The sequence below is a fragment of the Diceros bicornis genome, chromosome X (genome assembly GCF_020826845.1).
Source record: "Diceros bicornis minor isolate mBicDic1 chromosome X, mDicBic1.mat.cur, whole genome shotgun sequence".
Taxonomy (NCBI): domain Eukaryota; kingdom Metazoa; phylum Chordata; class Mammalia; order Perissodactyla; family Rhinocerotidae; genus Diceros; species Diceros bicornis.
In genome coordinates, this window is record NC_080781.1 from 43,627,521 (window position 1) to 43,647,110 (window position 19,590).

General features: G+C 40.5%; 1 protein-coding gene across 1 annotated transcript; it reads left to right on the forward strand.

Annotated features, from left to right (window-relative positions):
* The first annotated feature begins 5,000 nt into the window (after window positions 1–5,000).
* BMP15 (bone morphogenetic protein 15) lies at window positions 5,001–10,521 on the forward strand. The gene is made up of 2 exons (XM_058535218.1): window positions 5,001–5,393; window positions 9,574–10,521. Exons 1-2 carry the CDS (start codon window positions 5,039–5,041, stop codon window positions 10,431–10,433), a joined length of 1,215 nt encoding a protein of 404 aa, XP_058391201.1. The 5' UTR covers window positions 5,001–5,038; the 3' UTR covers window positions 10,434–10,521.
* The last annotated feature ends 9,069 nt before the right edge of the window (window positions 10,522–19,590 follow it).

Consider the following 19,590-nt stretch of genomic DNA (forward strand, 5'->3'; position numbering starts at 1 on the left):
TACCTCAATACCTAGTATAGTGCCTGAGAGTGCTGACGATAGAGGACTTGTCTTATTAATTTCTGTACTCCCAGAATCTAGTATAGTGGCTAGAACACAGTAAGCTTACCGCATGCATTAACTCATTTAATCCTCACAATATTGCTCTGAAGTAGTGCTATTATTATCTTTGTTATAGATGAAGAAATTGAAGCACAGAGAGATTAAGTCAATTGCCCAAAATTACCAAGCTAGTTAAGTAGTAAAGCTGGAATTTGAACTCAGGCATTCTGGCTATAAACCTGTACCCTTAACACCTAACACAACCACATTGGAGGTGCTATTAGATATTTGTTCAGTGAATACAATCGCAAGAAAATATGACAATCCACCAACTGGGAGCAAATATTTGCAAATCATATATCCGACAAGGGGTTAATTTCCAAACTATATAAAGAACTCATACAACTCAACAATAAAAAAACAACCCGATGAAAAAATGGGCAGAGGATATGAACAGACATTTTTCCAAAGAAGATATACAGATGGCCAAAGGCACAATAAAACATGTTCAACATCACTAATTATTAGGGAAATGCAAATCAAAACCACAATGAGATATCACCTTACACCAGTCAGAATGGCTATAATTACCAGGACAAAAAATAACAAATGTTGGAGAAGATGTGGAGAAAAGGGAACCCTCATACACTGCTGGTGGTAATGCAAACTAGTGCAGCCACTATGGAAACCAGTATGGATATTCCTCAAAAAATTAAAAATAGAAATACCATACAACCCAGCTATCCCACTACTCCAGTACTTATCCAAAGAACATGAAATCAACAATTCAAAGAGATTTATACACCCTTATGTCCATTGCAGCATTATTCACAATAGCCTAGACGTGGAAGCAACCCAAGTGCCCATCAACTCACGAATGGGTAAAGAAGATGTGGTGTACACACACACACACACACACACACACACACACACACACACAATGGAATACTACGCAGCTATAAAAAAAGACAAAATTGTCCCATTTACAACAACATGGATGGACCTTGAGGGTATTATGTTAAGTGAAATAAGCCAGACAGAGAAAGATAAACACTATATGATTTCACTCATATGTGGAAGATAAACAAATACATGGATGAAGAGAACAGATTAGTGGTTACCAGAGGGAAGGGGGTCAGGGGATGGGTGAAAGGGGTAAAGTGGCACATATGTACGGTGACGGATAAAAATTAGACTATTAGTGGTGAACACAATGAAGTCTATACAGAAACTGATATATAATAATGTACACCTGAAATTACATAATGTTACAAACCAATATGACCTCAATAAAATAATTGAAAAAAAAAGTGAATTATAATCATGTAAAAGAAGTATTCCATTATACATTTGTACTTTACGCAATAGCCATGCTCCCAAAAATTACATAAAAATCTATTCTTTTGTAAATTTCATGTGTATTTATCAGTGTGTCCTGCACAATATAGTCTGAAAAGTTAACCCACACTGCATATTAAGGGTTCCTGCTGCTCAAAGCAAGTTGTGGTGACCCATTTTGTTGTGTCAAGAACCACTTTTGTCATGTCAATAATCACCTCCTAAGCTGTCCTATTCTTACAATTAGGTTTTTTTCACATACTGGCTTTTTCTAAAGCTGGAAGGGCTGGTAAATGTCCTTTAGTAGATGGTGTTCCATCATCTATAATCCACTCCTACACCCCACCCCACTCCTCCAACTGTAAAGTCTGGAAAGACAGTTGGTGCCCTCTTCTGGGGATTTGGGGCAGTAGCATACATCGGACCCACCAGGGGGCATTTCCAGGAAATAATCATGTCAACTTCTTTCAGTTCTGGTGATAGGAATGGGATTGGTTTTTGGATCTTTTTCTGAAAATAAGAAAGCTGACCAATTCAATCAGGTGAGTCTCCTGAAGCCCTGGTGGGTAGAGGGATGGAATAAAAATTCAGCTGAACTTTAGGAGGTTGCTGAGCAGATATTTCCTTTAAAATACACTTTAAAATCGTAGGTTATCAATGATAAAATTTACCATTTATTTAGGATTATCTAGTGCTAGATAGTTTATATACATTATCTCATTTAAATCTTAGCACAATCCTGGAAGGTAAAGAATATCCCCAATTTACAGTTAAGAAAGCTGAGATGCAGAGAGGTTAAGGAACAGCCAAAAAATGGCAGAACCAGGAATTCAAACCAAAATCATGCTCTTTCCAGTGTAATATGTTGTCTCTTTTTACTTCTTTTGATTCTGTGTCAAAATGTCACTACTAAGAGATGGCAGAAAAATATTCTTGACAGTTATAATCCTAATCCAAAACCACTGAAACATCAAAGAAAACTGTGCCTCAAACTCTTATATGGACCCTTTGCTAGTTGTCCTGACAACTTCTTTTATTTAGTTAAGTTGGATAGAAAGATAGAAAGTTTAAGTTGGTAACAGACAGAGGTCAAGGGCCAAAGAGAATGTCAGGGAGGTAGAGAAGGGGGTAAGAGCAGAGGGAGGAGCGGTGCGGATATGGAGGACAGAGAGGCTTTTTGGCTGCCTCTCTGCAACTCATAACACCAGAACTAGCACATCAAGGTGAACCCAGCTTTCTGGAGAGCACAACTTACATCAAATGTAATAATAATTCACCTGTGTCTAGTACTTGCTTTGTGCCACGCACTCGTTTAAGTGTCTTAGTATTAATTCATTTAATCCTCACAGGACTCCTATGAGGTAAGTCTTTTAATTAATCTTATTTTACATATTAGACCATTGAAGCAGCTGAGGAAACTGAGGCAGAGAGAAGTTGAGTAACTTGCCCAAGGTCAAGCTAATAATTGGTGGAACTGGAATTTAAACTTAGGATTCTGGCTCCAGAGCCGTGTTCTTACCCATCATTATATATCACCCCTCCCAATATGTTGTAAGGATAGTATTGTTTCAGGAAATGTTTACTTCAGGTATATACATGTGTGCTTGTTTGTATTGGATTGCAATGTAAAATGTATTTATTCCTGTTAATCACAGACAAAAATGTCTAAAAGCTACTGTTCTAGCAATAATATTGTTGAATTATACATCTTCAACCTCACTGGAGATAATGCCAGATTGCTCTCTAAAATGATTGTACCAAATCACATTCCCACCAGCAGTGTAAGAGAGTTACCTGTGTTCTACATCCTCACCTGAACTTAATAGTGTCAGACTTTCAATATGCTGCCAATCCAATGGGTGTGGAATCGTATCTTACGTGGTTTTAAATTGCATTTTTCTGATTTCTATTACATCTTTTCACATGTTTTGTCCGTTCAGTTTTTGCCTACTGTGAATCATCTGTTTCTTGTATATTATTGTATACAATACAAATGTGTACAATACAACACTCACAACAACAGCTCTCTGAAGGAGCCAGCAGTACAGATGAAGAAACTCAGGCTGGGAGAAACCTTGCTTAAGGTCACTCAGCTAATGGGTTGTTGAGTTGGGATTTGAGTCCAGACCCAGAGGACCCACAAGCCCATGCTTTTTGTTTTACAATACATGCCAGGGACCAAGGCCATGTTAGAGAAAATAGTGGAAGGGAACAAATAATTTTGGGCATGTAACCACATGTCATGCATCTAATTATGTTTTGTGCAATTAACGTAGATTATTTCCTTATATCCTTACAACCACCTGTGAGATAAAACATGTTATCTCCATTTTACAGGTGAGGATACTGAGGCTCAGAAGGAATAGATTTGCCTTGGAGAAGTTAAATTACAGCTAATAGAATTACAGTTCAAACACAGGTTTGTCTGATTACAAAGTCCATGCCTGTTCCACAATAATAGTGCCTGTCCACAGATATTCTTGGTATGAGGTAAAGGCCTCCCACAAATTAGGCCTGCCTCATCATCTCCTAGAGCCATGTCTTGACCTCCTGCCCCACCTTCTCCTTAGAGCCCCAACAAACTGCTTCTATTTGGATAGGGCCAGAACAACATCTACCATTTTTCTGCAGAATCCTGGTCTGGGGCAGCCTTAACTAACCGACCCAGCCCTGCTATCTCCCATTAACCAGCCAAGTTGGGTGAGCTCCCAGCCATCTTCCTCAGATTCATCTTCCACTGCCCCAGGCTTCTCTGATGAAGCCCACTCAGGATCTCAACACCTTCCATGGTAAACCAGAAAACTCTAAGTCAGAGTTCTGAAACTTGGCTGCACATTAAAATCACCTGCAAAACTTTTAAAATTCCTGATGCCCTGGTAACACCCCAGACCCACTGCATCAGAATCTCTGGGGATGGTACCCAGGCATCCTTAACAGTTAAAGCTGCCCAGTTGATTCCAATGTACAGCCATGGTTGAGAATCACTGTTAAGGCATCTTCTTCAAGTTCCAACAGCCACACTCACACAGTGGTTTCCACATTCCAAGTGTTCATAGGAACTTCTTGGAGCATTTGTTAAGATTCATATTTCTGGACCCTACCCTCAGAGAGTCCATGTTTTGTACCAGACCCAGGAGTCTGCATTCTTAACAATCACCTCAGATAGTTTCACTCAATTCATTAGCAGACCACATTTTGGGAAATGCTGCATTAGAGGAAGTGCTGTATGAAAGTGGGATGAGAGCAGGAGTCCTCTGGCCCTTTAAGGACTGATTAAGAGACTCCCTTTAAAGCTGTGGAGCAGAGCAAGCCAGGGATGCTTTTTTTTCATCCTGGTAGATAAGGTAAGGGAGCAGGTCCTGGTATGCACCTCTCCTTTTAAGTTACCTCAGCCTCTGAATAAGTACTGTCTTGTTCCCAGCCCTGGAGAGCAGGAGGAGCATGCTGCCTTGTTCCACCTGCTGTTTCTGTTTGTATTGATGCCAAGTTAGGAGACCTCCTTTTGTCCAGGAGATCCTCCCAGAGGAAGCAACATAGGGCCTGCCTGCCTCCCTTTCACTTTTTTCTTGCCTCATCCTTTGTGGCTGTGGAGCCAGTATGTGGTTACCTGTGTGAAAGGGAAGAGTTAAAGTGACATCCTTTGGGCTTGGGCTGGAGCATGTTGCTGAACACCAAGCCTTTCAAGATGGTCCTCCTCAGCATCCTTAGAATCCTTCTTCTTTGGGGACTGGTGCTTTTTATGGAACACAGGGTCCAAATGGCAAAGGTAGGGCATCCCTCTATTGCCCTCCCAGCTGAGGCCCCTACCTTGCCCCTGATTCGGGAGCTGCTAGAAGAAGCCCCTGGCAAGCAGCAGAGGAAGCCACAGGTCCTAGGGCATCCCTTGCGGTACATGCTGGAGTTGTACCAGCGTTCAGCTGACGCACATGGACATCCTAGGGAGAACCGCACCATTGGGGCCACCATGGTGAGGCTGGTGAGGCCCTTGACCAAGGTAGCAAGGCCTCTCAGAGGTGAGTTATCATACCCTACTGTTCTGGAGGGGAGAGAAATGGGGGAAAAGAGTGTAGAGAAAAGGGGATCTGTGGATTTACTATCAGGCTTGGTTTTCAAAGGATGGCAAACTAGGAAGAAGCTGGCTGCAAGCCTGCTTCTCTTTAGGGCCCCAATTTAAGAACAGGTTGCCTTGGGGCCTACCTGAGTAATCTCTCTGAGGCCCCAGGCAACTGTATGATGTGTCAGCTCCTATCTTTCAAAGAGCTCCTTATGTCACTGAAAACTGTAATTGAGAAATACCTAATACATTCTTGTGGAGGGTTGTTTACGTGTTGTGTTATTCTTAGAAGGCAAAGTGTACAGGATGCTGAATTGGGGAAATTTACAAGGACTCAGAAAGTTCAGAAACAAGCTAACATCTGAGGATCTGTATACCTAGCTTGCTGAGCATTTGCTATTGTATTTAATCCTTAATGACAGCTGCTACCATTAGCTGTCATGGAGCAATTAGCCTAATTTTTAAAGATAAGAAAACTAAAGCACAGAGAAGTTAAATAACTTGCGAAGGTCACATGGACAGTGGATGGCAAAGATAGGATTTGAGCTCAAGTCTGTTCATAACTTCTCAAATGTTTAAATATAGTACCCTGATATCCTTGTATACCAAGCAGTTTTTCTATTAAGACTGTGTTGCTACTTTGGGTTTTTAGTACCAAATGTATTTTGGAATTTTCTTTGTTCCTATCATGCTTGACTCTTTAAACACCTATGTTAGATACTGTTCCAGGACAGCAGCGGGCTCCTGAAGGGCAGGGCTCTCTAGCATGCAGACAGCCATCAACTTCAAGGAAATCTTGGGAACGTGGTGAGATCAATCTTGGGCCTTTGCTAGTCTCGACAGACAGGATTTACACTCCCTCCTCCAAGTAAAACAACTAATATTCCCCTAGCTAACCTTACTGTGAGCTTACCATATGCCAGGCATTGGGCAAAATACTTTACAAACTTTATCTTCCTTAATCCTCACCACTATCATATGAGGTAGGTACTATTAACATACCTATTTTATAGGTGAATAAAGTAAGGCTCAGAGTAAATTACTCAATGTAGCACAGCTAATAATTGGTAGAGCTGGATGTCAAACCCAGGCTTTTGGGCTCCAAAGCCTGCGCTTTTTTTTTTTTTTTAGGGTTTCTTTTTTTTTTATTGATGTTTTAGTAGTTTATAACATTGTGAAATTTCGGGTTGTACATTTTTGTTTGTCCATCACCATATATACGTCTCCCTTCACCCCTTGTGCCCACCCCCCACCCCCATTGCCCCTGGTAACCACAATACAGTTTTCTCTGTCCATGTGTTGGTTTATATTCCACATATGAGTGAGATCATACAGTGTTTGTCTTTCTCTTTCTGGCTTATTTCACTAAACATAATACCCTCCAGGCCGATCCATGTTGCTGCAAATGGGACAATTTTGTCTTTTTTATGGCTGAGTAGTATTCCATTGTATATATATACCACATCTTCTTGATCCAATCATCGGTCGAGGGACACTTAGGTTGCTTCCACTTCTTGGCAAAGCCTGCACTTTTAATCACCCTGCTGTGCTGACTCCTCAGCAGATTTTAATTGAGCACCAGGCACTGTGTTTAGGTTGGGTATAAAGAGGCAAAAAAACTGCTTCCCTGACCTCTAGGAGCTCCCACTATAGTAGAATGGATAGGTAAGTAATCACATAATGGTGTTATGGCATGACAAATGCTTTGAAAAGGACAAGCAGTAGGGCTCCCAGGATTTCAAAGAAGAAATAGGTGACTGCTTTAAGCAAGGAAAGGGAAGCAGGGAGACAGGGGAAGACCTCATTGAGGAGGTCGTATTTGAGCTGGACCTTGCGGAAGGTGTAAGAAGACTGCATAGAGGCAGAGAAGTGCATTCTGATTAAGGAAAGAGAAAATAGCTTGGTGTGGGTGGAGATTCACTTAACAAATATTCAGCACCTACTGGATGCTAGGTACTGTTCTTGGTGCCAGAATACAGATGTGGTCAAGATAGCCTGGTTCTCATGGGTGAGACAAATAAGTAAACACAGATAATTGCAAATTGTAGTAAGTGCTATCAAAGAATGAAATAGGTTGTTCTGATAGAAAATAGCAAAGCAATCCTCCCTTTAGATGGGTTTGTCAGGGAAGGCATCTTTGAATAGGTGACCTTTGAGCTGAGGTCTGTAAGATAAGAAGTTAGGCATGAGAAGAGTAGAGAGGTCTGATTTAGGCAGAGGGAACAACATGTGCAAAGGCCTAGAGGGGGGAAACAAGCTTGTCCAACTTGAAGAACAGAAGGAAGATCAGTATGCCTGGAGCCTAGTGAGCATTGTGGAGAGCAGCAGGATACGAGGCTGATGAGGGGCAGGGACTCGTAGGCCACTCGAAGAGATCTGGATTTCATTCCTAAGTGCAGCAGAAAAAGCTGCACAAATCAAGTTTGTACCAATGATATGAGGCTAGAAAGGAGGATGCCTGGAATTAGACCAGTATTCTGGTGTGACTGTGGGACATACCAGCATCTAGGGACTCTGGAAAGGATCCAGAAACAGATGACAAGACAGCAAAGCCTGATCTTTCCATCAGGAGATGACCCAGCTTAGTTGAGCTTGTCTGGAGAGCTATGCCAGGTTCAATTACACAGGATGCATGAGTCAGCCATTTCCCTGAAAAATTCTGAGCAGACCCTTCCTGGCCCTAATCCTTAGCAACTCCACCCTGCTTTAGGAAATATGTGATGTCAAGGTCTGAAAGGAAAGGGCAGTTCCTCACCAGACAGCCTGCTAGAGGTTGGGTTGGGTTCCTTTCCAGGCAGGGTGGGGCAGGTATATGGGTGGGCCTCTTGGAAAGATTATTGTAGAATGGGAGTGTGGAGTAACTTGAGAACGCAAATACAAGCCTGGCTGGGACCTTGTGTGAATGATGTCCAGTGCCCCAAACTTGAGGGTATATTAAGCATGAGTTGGAACCTGAACTTTAAAAAAATATCCTGATGCATCAAGATGTGAAAAAGCTTCTATATTGAATGTCTCAGGCCTACAGAAGAATTCCAGTCTTGTGGATTCAGTGGAGAAGGAAGATTAAGTGAATAATTTGTAAACTTTTAACATGCAACTGCTTGGTGATAAGGTATTTGAAGCTAAGGCTTTTTTCTGCAATGCCTGGTTTTTGTAATCTTTGCTCTGGACCTCTGCTAGGAGGGGGCGCAGAATTCAGAGCACTGCAGGCCCAGGCTTCCAATCCTTTGGCCACTGGGTGTCAGCATTACAATTTGGATTAAAACTCTTAATCACTGAGGCATGCAGCTTCTAGTAGAATTCTTAACAAAAAAAAATATTTATATGACTAAGGCCTTGTTGAAAATGGTATTTAGGGGAATGGTGGTACAATGAATGGGGTAAATGAAGAATCATTTCCAGTAAGGGATGGAAAAGGGAGACACTGAGGGTTAAGGGAGAAATGGCCCAAGAAGGAATAGCTGCTCCAGAAGCAATTCTTAAAGTTGAAGACAGAAATGGCAAAACAGCTGCCCTACTAGCGGTGGATAGTATTTTGTGGCATCTCAGCCCTGGATTTCAAATGATGGTAGGCCATAGCCCTCAATATTGGACTGCCACCCCAAAGCAACATCTGTATAGTGATATGACATGAAGACTTGTTCTTAATTCATGTATATCACAATGATTCTCTTAATTGGTCACCTTTAATAGTCAACTAAAAACATGATTGATCCTCTCCCATACATACAACGTACACACAAAATAATTCTGTATTTGAGGGTTTTTTCTCAGCCTAGTGCTGTGAGTGATCTAAAACTGAGACACAATTTCTCTTTTTAAGGGAAACAGTCTTGGGCTCAAATCTCGATGCCCCCACACACTGGCTGTGTGTCCTCTGGCATAACTTCTCAGCCTCAATTTCCTTTTCTGCAAAATGGGGATAATAACTATCTCATAAGGTTACTGTGGATTAAAGAGCTAATGCATATAAAATATCTAATACATTAGTAAATGCTCAAATGATGCTATTATAATGATCTTAGTTAATTTTAGGGCTGTTTACGGCTGTCAGTTTGTACTGAGCACCTTTGTGAGGAAGATTCAGGCTAGGAGGTAAGAAGCTAACATTTGGCTCTTGTTCCCTCTTACTTATGCAGGCCCCTGGCATGTACAGACCCTGGACTTTCCTCTGAGACCAAACCGGGTAGAGTACCAACTAGTCAGAGCCACTGTGGTTTATCGCCATCAACTCCACCTATCTCACTTCCACCTCTCCTGCCATGTGGAGCCCTGGGTCCAGAAAAGCCCAACCAACCAGTTTCTTTCTTCAGGAAGCCGTCTCTCAAAGCCTTCCCTGCGGTCCAAAGCCTGGACAGAGATGGATATCACACAACACGTTCGGCAAAGGCTTTGGAATCACAAACAGCGCAGGGTTCTACGACTCCGCTTCATGTGTCTGCAGCCAAAAGGTAGTGAGGTTCTTGAGCTCCGGTGGCACGGCACTTCATCCTTGGACACTGTCTTTTTGTTACTCTATTTCAATTATACTCATAAAAGTGGTCAGAAGGCCAAACTTCTCCCCAGAGACTTGGAGGAATTTATGGAAAGGGACTCTTCTCTCCTCTTGCGGAGGGCTCGGCAAGCAGGCAGTATGGCGTCTGGAGTTCTGGGCCCCTCTGGGGAACATGATGGGCCTGGAAGTAACCAGTGTTCCCTCCACCCTTTCCAAGTCAGCTTCCACCAGTTGGGCTGGGATCATTGGATCATTGCTCCCCATCTCTATACCCCAAACTACTGTAAGGGAGCCTGCCCACGGGTACTACGCTATGGTCTCAATTCTCCCAATCACGCCATTATCCAGAGCCTTGTCAATGAGCTGGTGGACCAGAGCATCCCTCAGCCCTCCTGTGTCCCTTATAAGTATGGACCCATTAGCATCCTTCTGATTGAGGCAAATGGGAGTATCTTGTACAAGGAGTATGAGAATATGATTGCTCAGTCCTGCACATGCAGGTGACAGCAAAGGTACAGCTAGCTCAGGTTTCCCAGGAAATTGGAGAAAGGTTTAAAATAAACAAATATCAACGTTAAAGCTGCAAGTGATCCTCTGCCCAATCTGTGGGTTCTATTTCCTTGCCTTAAGTGTTGTTACTTAATGCCTCTTCCCCCATTTATAAGCTCCTCACTTTATAAAACCAGTTCTGATACCAAACATCAGTACATTTTGACCCCAAGCCAGAGCCCTTTATGCTTGAGTAAGATGTTTGTTTGGAGATGCCCTCTCTATTTTCTTGTCATTTTTATTGTGACTTTGTCAAAAGTCACCAGTCCATGATGGTAGAACTTTAGGAATTTTCCCACCAAGGCCTGGGAAAGGTGGAATCTTCCTAGTGTGCATCTTCTGAGGCTCTCTATAAGATTTGGGGTGAAGAAAGCAACTTGAGTTTTATACTCCTCTTCCTTGCCTCCTGTATTCTAGAAACCAGTACCTAATCAGAAAGATTGCCTGCTTCTGTGCTTGGATTACCCTCTAAATCTAAAATTAACTTTTCTCAGATGGATTGGAAAACTTTTAGGCAATAATCTCCATAAAAATCTTTTGAGGGAAACAAAAGGTAGGGAATCTTTTTCTAAGATATCAAGGCTTCTCCTCTCAGCCTCAACCTGGGGAAAGTACCAGGGATTCCTTCCTACCCTAGGGAGAGGAAAGCAGCCTTTAATAAGGCCAATAGGGAAACTTGAGTATGGAGCTGTCTGAGATGACAATCACTTGAAAACCACCTGCATCTATGGTGAAGAAAGGAAGAACTGTCATTGCTGATTAGGATTATGTATGGGGGAGTCATTTCAAACTTTCTATGGAATGATAGATTTTACAGGGTATTTTCTTGTTTTATGTAACATTTAAACCCTTGTTAATTATCCCACAAAGCTCCCTTGTGGTTCAGAGACTAGGAGTTGGCCTGGTTGAGGGTGGAGGGGGTAGAAGGCTGCAGTTAGGAAGCTTGAAGGGCTGTAGGGGAAAAATGAAATGTGCTGAGGCCAGGGGCCAACTTTATTCTGGGCTTGCCTATTTGTGTGTTCAGTTTGGCTCTGGGCATGGGTCTCGGGGGGAGATAGGCTTGCTGTCTTAGGAGGCATGGAACTCTGCCTTGGACTAAATGATGCTTGCAGTATGACTCTTTTCTACTCCTATGCTGTATTGAAGTGACGGGGACTGGGCTGTGTTGCAAATAAATCATTTTTTGTTGTTAAAGAGAATCTTGAGTGTTTTGGGGATTGGGAGAAAGTGGGTGGAAAGAATTTATTTCCTTTGTTCCCTTTAGCTATGGCCAGGAGCTCAACCCTAAACCCCAAGGGCAGGGCTGGAGGCTCCTCAGAAGTTCTGCTCTGTTAAGGCAGCACTCCTAGCAATCGGCCCTCCCCGTGGGACCCCTTTGAGGAAGCCCAGTAAGGAATTTCCCCTGCCTAACTATCTCTTGACTAATTTGATGGCCATTCTCAGTGGGATAGAACTGATTTGGGGTGGGTGCATGTGTTTGCAAAAATGTAAATCCCTATCTCTTTCTTACCCATCCATCATAAATTAACTCATCTTACTACTCCCTTCTCAGTAATTGGTTCCAGCTAGACTGAATATTTTACATGTCTACAGATACACAAATTTTATTCTTCTGCCTGAGGAGCTGTTCCTTAACATCCTTTTGTCCATCTACCTTCTTTACTGTGTCTTTAGGAATCAGCTGAGTCATTTATCTTCATCTCCTCAATTCCCCCATGACACCCCAGACTGAGGTAGGTGCTCCTCGCCTGCCTGCGCCCCCTCCCTGCCCCCCGGCCCTGTGCTCACATAGCAGTATTTGCTTTCCTTTAACACACTCTAGTGTAGCTGTCTTTGTTGCCAAAAGATGGAGCTCCTTTTGAGAGTTTCAACTGTGTTCTACCCAATTCTGTGTTACCAGTTTGGCACATAGTACATCCTTGATGAATACAAACACAGGACAGTGATAATTTTTTGGGTGGAGGGATGCATTTTTCCTGACACAATATTTCAATGTTCACATATTTTGTTAATTTTCCATGGGAACAAAGGTAATATAAGATATACTTTGTATATACAAAGTAAAATTATTAATTTTTGTGCCCCATTATTTCAAAATCATGATTCAAATCACAATAGAATGCAATAACTGTGTTCTTGAGTAAGGCAGTTTGTGAAACCCTTATATATGCTGCAAGTTGACATGGAAGAGTAAATGTGGTCTTCCAGGCCAGCCATTTTCCCAGCCTACCCGGGGTAGACACCAATACGCAACAGGTCTGAAGACAGACCTTGGTTATAGGACCAGATTCTGAGTTCAGCATCTCAGTGTTCTTTGGGATTTTCAGAAAATTATGGTCTCCTAGCCTTGTGAGTCCTGAATATGTCGGAAATTCAATCTGTTTATGGAAGGATCAGGGTTAATTAGCCCCCTTATCTGCTAAGCCCTGAGTTCTCAGAATACCCAAGGAAAATACTGGCAGGATGGGGTCAGTTGTGACTGATGTTACAGGTTCTCTGTAGGAGATGTGTGGATGGGAGTCTGTCTGCCCAGGTAAGTGAGAAGAACTGGTTTCTTAGTCCAAAAAAGGAAAGCAGGGAGCAAAGTCCACCTTGTCCCAGCTCTCCCAGTTAATAGGCCAGAACTTCAATGTATGGGTGCAAAAGGAGCAGGCATTTAAACTTGCTTCTGACCCTGGAGCTCGGTTGCATTTACTTTGGTAGGATGTTACATCCAATTCTGGGCAAACTTGGGAAGCAGGTGAAATTTATCTTCAGTTCCACCAAATCTTTGGGTGCCTAATTTGGTAAAAGAAAGTTTCATGTCTTCAGTTATTTCTCCCAACAGCACTATGAAGCAGGAAGTATTAGCCCCATTAAAAAAATAACTGCTTTATTGAGATATAATTCATATATCATAAAACCCACCATTTTAGATGTTCAATTCAGTGGCTTTTAGTATATTCAGGGTTGTGAAAAAATCACTACAATAAATTTCACCACAAAAAGAAACCCTATGCCCGTTACTAGTTAATCTCCATTCCTCCACCCCAACCCCAGCCCCTGGCAACCACTAATCTACTTTCTTTTTCTATGGATTATGCATATTGATATAAGTCAAATCATACAATATTTGACTTTTTGTGACTGTCTTCTTCAATTTAGCATAATGCTTTCAAGGTTCATCTGTGTTGTAGCATATATCAGTACTTCTGATATATGCTGGTATATGAACTGATATATGAACGTAAAGTTTGCCACAGAACTTCACGTTCTGTGAAAGAAACTGGGACCCCTCTCCCTGGTCTAACAGGAAAATCTAGCAAACGAGCTGCATAGGCTTCAAGTCAGTACAATAAAATCCATGATGTACTGTGAAGCAGCCGTGCAGGCCTCATAAACCTGTGTTAGAATGACCTTGCAACCCCTTATCTCATGACTGAAGACGCCACTAGGATGAATCAGCAACAGAAAGCAATAATGAGTACCTCGCTCTCACTTTTCCCAGCTGCATTTCTTAGAGACTGAAGGAAAAAGTGATGACCCTGGTCCTTGCCTCCCTCCACACATAGATAACACCAATGTTACAAGCCTTGTTTGATGTAAAACCAAAAAGATCTTGTCTTTGAAGTATGACTAGTAGATGTGTAAGCCCTTTACTACACATACACTGCTTTGTTAAATTTTATATAAACTGCACTCAGGTCTGTAGACCTCAGAGCAGTTCCTCAGAATACTCTGTTGGACTGTTTCCCAGGATTTGAATTCCTCACTTTATTGAATAAACTCCTTTAATTAACCTTTACCCAGACTCTTCATTTCAGTCAACAGTTCCTTTTTATTGCTGAATAAAATTCCATTGCAGAATATGCCACATTTTGTTTACCCATCCATCAATTGATGGGCAATTGAGTTGTTTCTACCTTTTGGCCTTTATGAATAATGCTGCCATGAATGTTCATGGGGAAGATTTTGTGTGGACATATATTTTCAATCCTCTTGTGTGTATATCTAGGAGTAGAAATGCTGAATCATATGAGGAACTGCTCAACTATTTTCCCAAGTGGCTACACCACCTTACAATCCAGCAAAGTATGAGGGTTCCAATTTCTCCACATCCTCATCAACACTTGTTATTGTCTGTCTTTTTTATTTTAGCCATACAAGTGGAGGTGGAGTGGTATTTCATTGTGGCTTTGATTGCATTTCCCTAAGGACTAATGATGTTGAGCATCTTTTTATGAGCTTATTTGCAACTTGCATATCTTCTTTAGATAAATGTCCATTCAAGTCATTTGCCCAGTTTTTAATTGGGTTGGCTCTTATTGTTGAGTTGTAAAAGTTCTTTATATATTCTGGATGTTAGCCCCTTATCAGACGTATGATTTGCAAATATTTTGTCTGATTCTGTAGGTTGTCTTTTGACTTTCTTGATGGTGTCCTTTGAAACACAAAAGTTTTTAATTTGGAAGAAATCAAATTTATCTATTTTTATTTTTGTCTTTTGTTGCTTGTGCTTCTGAGGTCATGAGGATTTACACCTGTCTTTTTAAGAGTGTTTTATATTTTTAGCTGTAACATTTAGGTGTTTAATCCATTTAAGTTAATTTTTCCATATGGTGTGAGGTAAAGGTCTAACTTCATTTATTTGTGTGTGGATATCCAGTTGTCACAGAACCATGTGCTGAAAAGACTAATCTTTCCGCATTGAATTGTCTTGGTGCCCCTGTTGAAAATTAACCATAAATATAAAGTTTTATGGCTAGACTGTCAATTTTGTTCCATTGTATATATCTGTTCTTATGCCAGGACAACACTGTCTTGATAACTGTAACTTTGTGTAAGTTTTGAAATTGGGAAATGTGATTCTTCCAAATGTTTTCTTCTTTACTAAGATTGTTTAGGCTATTTTGGGTCACTTGTATTTCCACATGAATTTTAAAGATTTTATTTATTTTATTTTTTTCCCCCCAAAGCCCCAGTAGATAGTTGTATGTCATAACTGCACATCCTTCTAGTTGATGTATGTGGGACACGGCCTCAGCATGGCCGGAGAAGCGGTGTGTCGGTGCGCGCCCGGGATCCGATCCCGGGCCGCCAGCAGCGGAGCACGCGCACTTAACCGCTAAGCCACGGGGCCGGCCCTCCACATGAATTTTAGCATCAGATTTTCAATTTCTGAAAAAATACTAGCTGGGTTTTTTCGATTAGGGACTGCATTGAATCTGTAGATAAGTTTGGGTGTTATTGCCTTCTTAACATTATTAAGTCTTCTGATCTGTAAACATGGGATGTCTTTCCATTTATTTAGGGCTTCTTTGATTTTTTTCAACAATGTTTTATCATTTTTCGGTATATGTCTTACACTTTAAATTTTTCCTAAGTTTTTTATTGTTTTTGATGCTATTGTAAATGAAATTGTTTTCTAAATTTCATTATCAGACCATTAATTGCTAGTGTATAGAAACACAATTCATTTTTGTATATTGAACTTGTACCCTGCAACCTTGCTGAATTTATTTATTGGCTGTAATAGTTTGTGTGAATTTCTTAGGATTTTCTATATACAAGGTCATGTCATCTGTGAATATATACAGTTTTACTTCTTTCAATCTGGATGCCTTCTTTTTTCTTGCCTAATTACCCTGGCTAGAACTTCCAATACAATTTTGGATAGAAGTAGTGAAAGCAGACATTTTTATCTTGTTCCTGATCTTAGGGGGAAAGCATTCAGTCTTTCACCAATAAGTTTGATGTTATCTGTGATTTTTCATAGACGCCTGACTTCAATACTTTAAAGTTATAGTAATAAACACAGTGTGGTATTGGTGAAAGACTAGACAAACAGATCAATGGAATAGAATAGAGAGGCCCAAAATAGACTCACACAAATATAGTCAACTGATCTGTGACAAAGATGCAAAGGCAATTCAGTGGATAAAGGATAATCTTTTCAACAAATGGTTCTGGACTAACTGGACAGCCACATGCAAAAAAGTGAATCTAGACAAAGACCTTATACTTTTCACAAAAATTAATTGGAAATGGATTATAGATGTAAATGTCAAACTATAAAACTTCTAGGAGATAACATAGGAGAAAATCAATGTAACCTTTAGTTTGCTGATGACTTTTTTTGTCCTTTTTTTATTTTTTATCTTGTTAGATAAAATGCTTTTTATAGATCATTTTATTTCATCTTGGCTTGAACAAGTATCATCTCATTTCACATGTGTGGAAATGAAGGTTTCTGGAGACTTGCCCGAGGTCACAAAGCATAACAAGTGAGTGAGTAGTCAGATCCTAACTCAAATCTCTCTGATGTCCTGGTATTGATTTTTTAGATACAACACTGAAAGCATGGTCTAAGAAAGAAAAAATTGAAAGGTTGGACTTCATTAACATTAAAACTTCTGCTCTGCAAAAGACACTGTTAAGAGAATGTAAAGACAAGCCACAGACCGGAAGGAAATATTTGCAAAATACATATGAGATAAGGACTTGTATCCAAAATATACAAAGAACTCTTAAAATTCAACAATAAGAAAACTGCCCAATTAAAAAATGGGCAAAATATATGAACACACAACTCACCAAAGAAGGCATATACATGACAAATAAGCATATGAAAAGATGCTGCACATCATATGTCATTAAAACGGCAATGAGATACCACTGCACACCTATTAGAATGGTTAAAACCCCAAATGCTGACAACACCAATTGCTGGTAGGAATGCAAAATGGTACAGTAGCTTTGGAAGATAGTCTGACAGTTTCTCACAAAACTAAACATAGTCTCACCATACAATCCAGCAATCACACTCCTTATTATTTATTTAAATGAGTTGAAAAGTTATGTCCACACAAAAGCCTGCACATGAATGTTTATAGCAGATTTATTCATGATTGCCAAAACTTGGAAGCAACTAAGATGTCCTTTAATATATAAATGGATAAAGAAACTCTGGTACATGTATACAATGGAATATTATTCAGCAATAAAAAGAAATGAGCAATCAAGCCATGAAAAGACATAGAGGAACCTTAAATGCATGTTGCTAAGTGGAAGAAGCCAGTTTGAAAAGGCTATATACTGTATGATTCTAGTCAAATGATATTCAGGAAAAGGCAAAACGATAGAGACCATAAGAAGATCAGTGATTGCCACTGGTTCAAGAGGGAAGTGAGGATGAGTGCATGGAGCACAGGGGATTTTTAGGACAGTGAAACTCTTCTGTATGATACTGTAGTGGTAGATACATGGCATTATATATTTGACAAAACCCATAGAATGCAAAACTGAAAGAGTGAACCCTCATGTAAACTATGGACTTTAGTTAATAATAATGTGTCAATATCGGTTCCTCAATTGTAACAAATATACCACACTAATGCATGATATTAATAATAGGGGAAAACTGGTGGGGGAGGGCGGGGAAGGGACAGCGGTCTATGGGAACTCTATACTTTCTCCTCAGTTTTTCTCTAAACCTAAAACAGGTTTTAGGTTTAAACATAAAGGTTTAAAAACCTGAGGTCTTGTTTAAACCTACAACCTAAAACTCTAAAAAGTAAAGTCTATTAAAACAAAAAGACTTTTTGCATGGGGCGAGCTTTGAGACAGGTCAAATAAAGATGAGTCATGTGAGCGGGTGTTTCCAAGAACTGCCACGCAGGTCAATTGTGACAATTATCTGAGAACAGGGCTTTGTGGGGACCTCAAACCCAGTCTACCCCCTCCAGTGGTGCTAGGCTACTGATTTTCACCAATACTGGAGTTGTCAGGATGTTATTTTTCAAGGCTACTGTGCAACCAAGGAGAGGGGGATTGGAATAGGACAAGTTAAAATGCCACAATGCTCACTATTCTTACAGAGGTTAGGCCATTTTTCTTGAATAAATGCTCCTTGGATTGTTGCAAGCCTTGGGTTAATTCCACAGTTCTGAAAAAGTTGATTGTGATATTTTTGTTGCCAGTGTTATTATTGATTTTATTGAGGAGTGGATTTTTGGAGGTCCTTGCTTCACCATTCCTAATGTGCTCTTCTATTAGCCCCATTTCACTGTGACTTGCCCCAGAGATTCATAGCTCCACGTCTTCTCTACTCATTTGTTCAACAGGTATAAAATGAAGTTCCCCCTAAACTACACCTAACAGAATTAGAAAAAGAACAAACAAAGCCCAAAGTCAGCAGAAGGAGGGAAATAATAAAGATTAGAGCAGAAATAAATGAAACTGAAACCAAAAAAACAGTAGAAAGGATCAATGAAACAAAAAGCTGATTCTTTGAGAAGTTAAACAAAATTTACAAACCTTTAGCCAGATTCAGCAAGAAAAAAAGAGAGAAGGCTCAAATAAATAAAATTAGAAATGAAAAAGGAGGGCCGGCCCCACGGCTTAGTGGTTGAGTGCGTGCGCTCCGCTGCTGGCGGCCTGGGTTCGGATCTCAGGTGCGCACTGACGCACCGCTTCTCCGGCCATGCTGAGGCCATGTCCCGCATACAGCAACTAGAAGGATGTGCAGCTATGACATACAACTATCTACTGGGACTTTGGGAGAAAAAATTAAATAAATAAAAATTAAAAAAACAAAGAAATGAAAAAGGAGAAATCACAATGGGTACCACAGAAATACAAAGGATTATAAGAGAATACTATGAAAAACTATATTCCAACAAATTGGACAATCTAGAAGAAATTGATACATTCTTAGACTCATACAAACTCCCAAAACGGAATCAAGAAGAAATAGAGAACCTGAATAGACCAATTCCAAGTAAAGAGATGGAAACAGTAATCAAAAACCTCCCAAAAAATAAAAGTCCAGGACCAGATGGCTTCTCTGGAGAATTTTAGCCAACATTCAAAGAAGATTTAATACCTATCCTTCTCAAACTATTCCAAAAAATAGAGGAAGATGGAACACCTCCTAACACATTCTACAAGGCCAACATCACCCTGATCCCAAAGCCAGACAAGGACAACACAAAGACGGAAAATTACAGGCCAATATCGCTGATGAACATAGATGCAAAAATCCTCAACAAAATATTGGCAAACTGAATACAGCAATACATTAACAGGATCATACACCACGATCAAGTGAGATTTATACCAGGGACACAGGGAT

Coding starts and splice junctions, on each gene's coding strand:
- BMP15 (XM_058535218.1), top strand. CDS start 5,039: ATGTTGCTGAACACCAAGCCTTTCAAGATGGTCCTCCTCAGCATCCTT. Junction 5,394..9,573: donor GGTAGCAAGGCCTCTCAGAG/GTGAGTTATCAT, acceptor TTACTTATGCAG/GCCCCTGGCATGTACAGACC.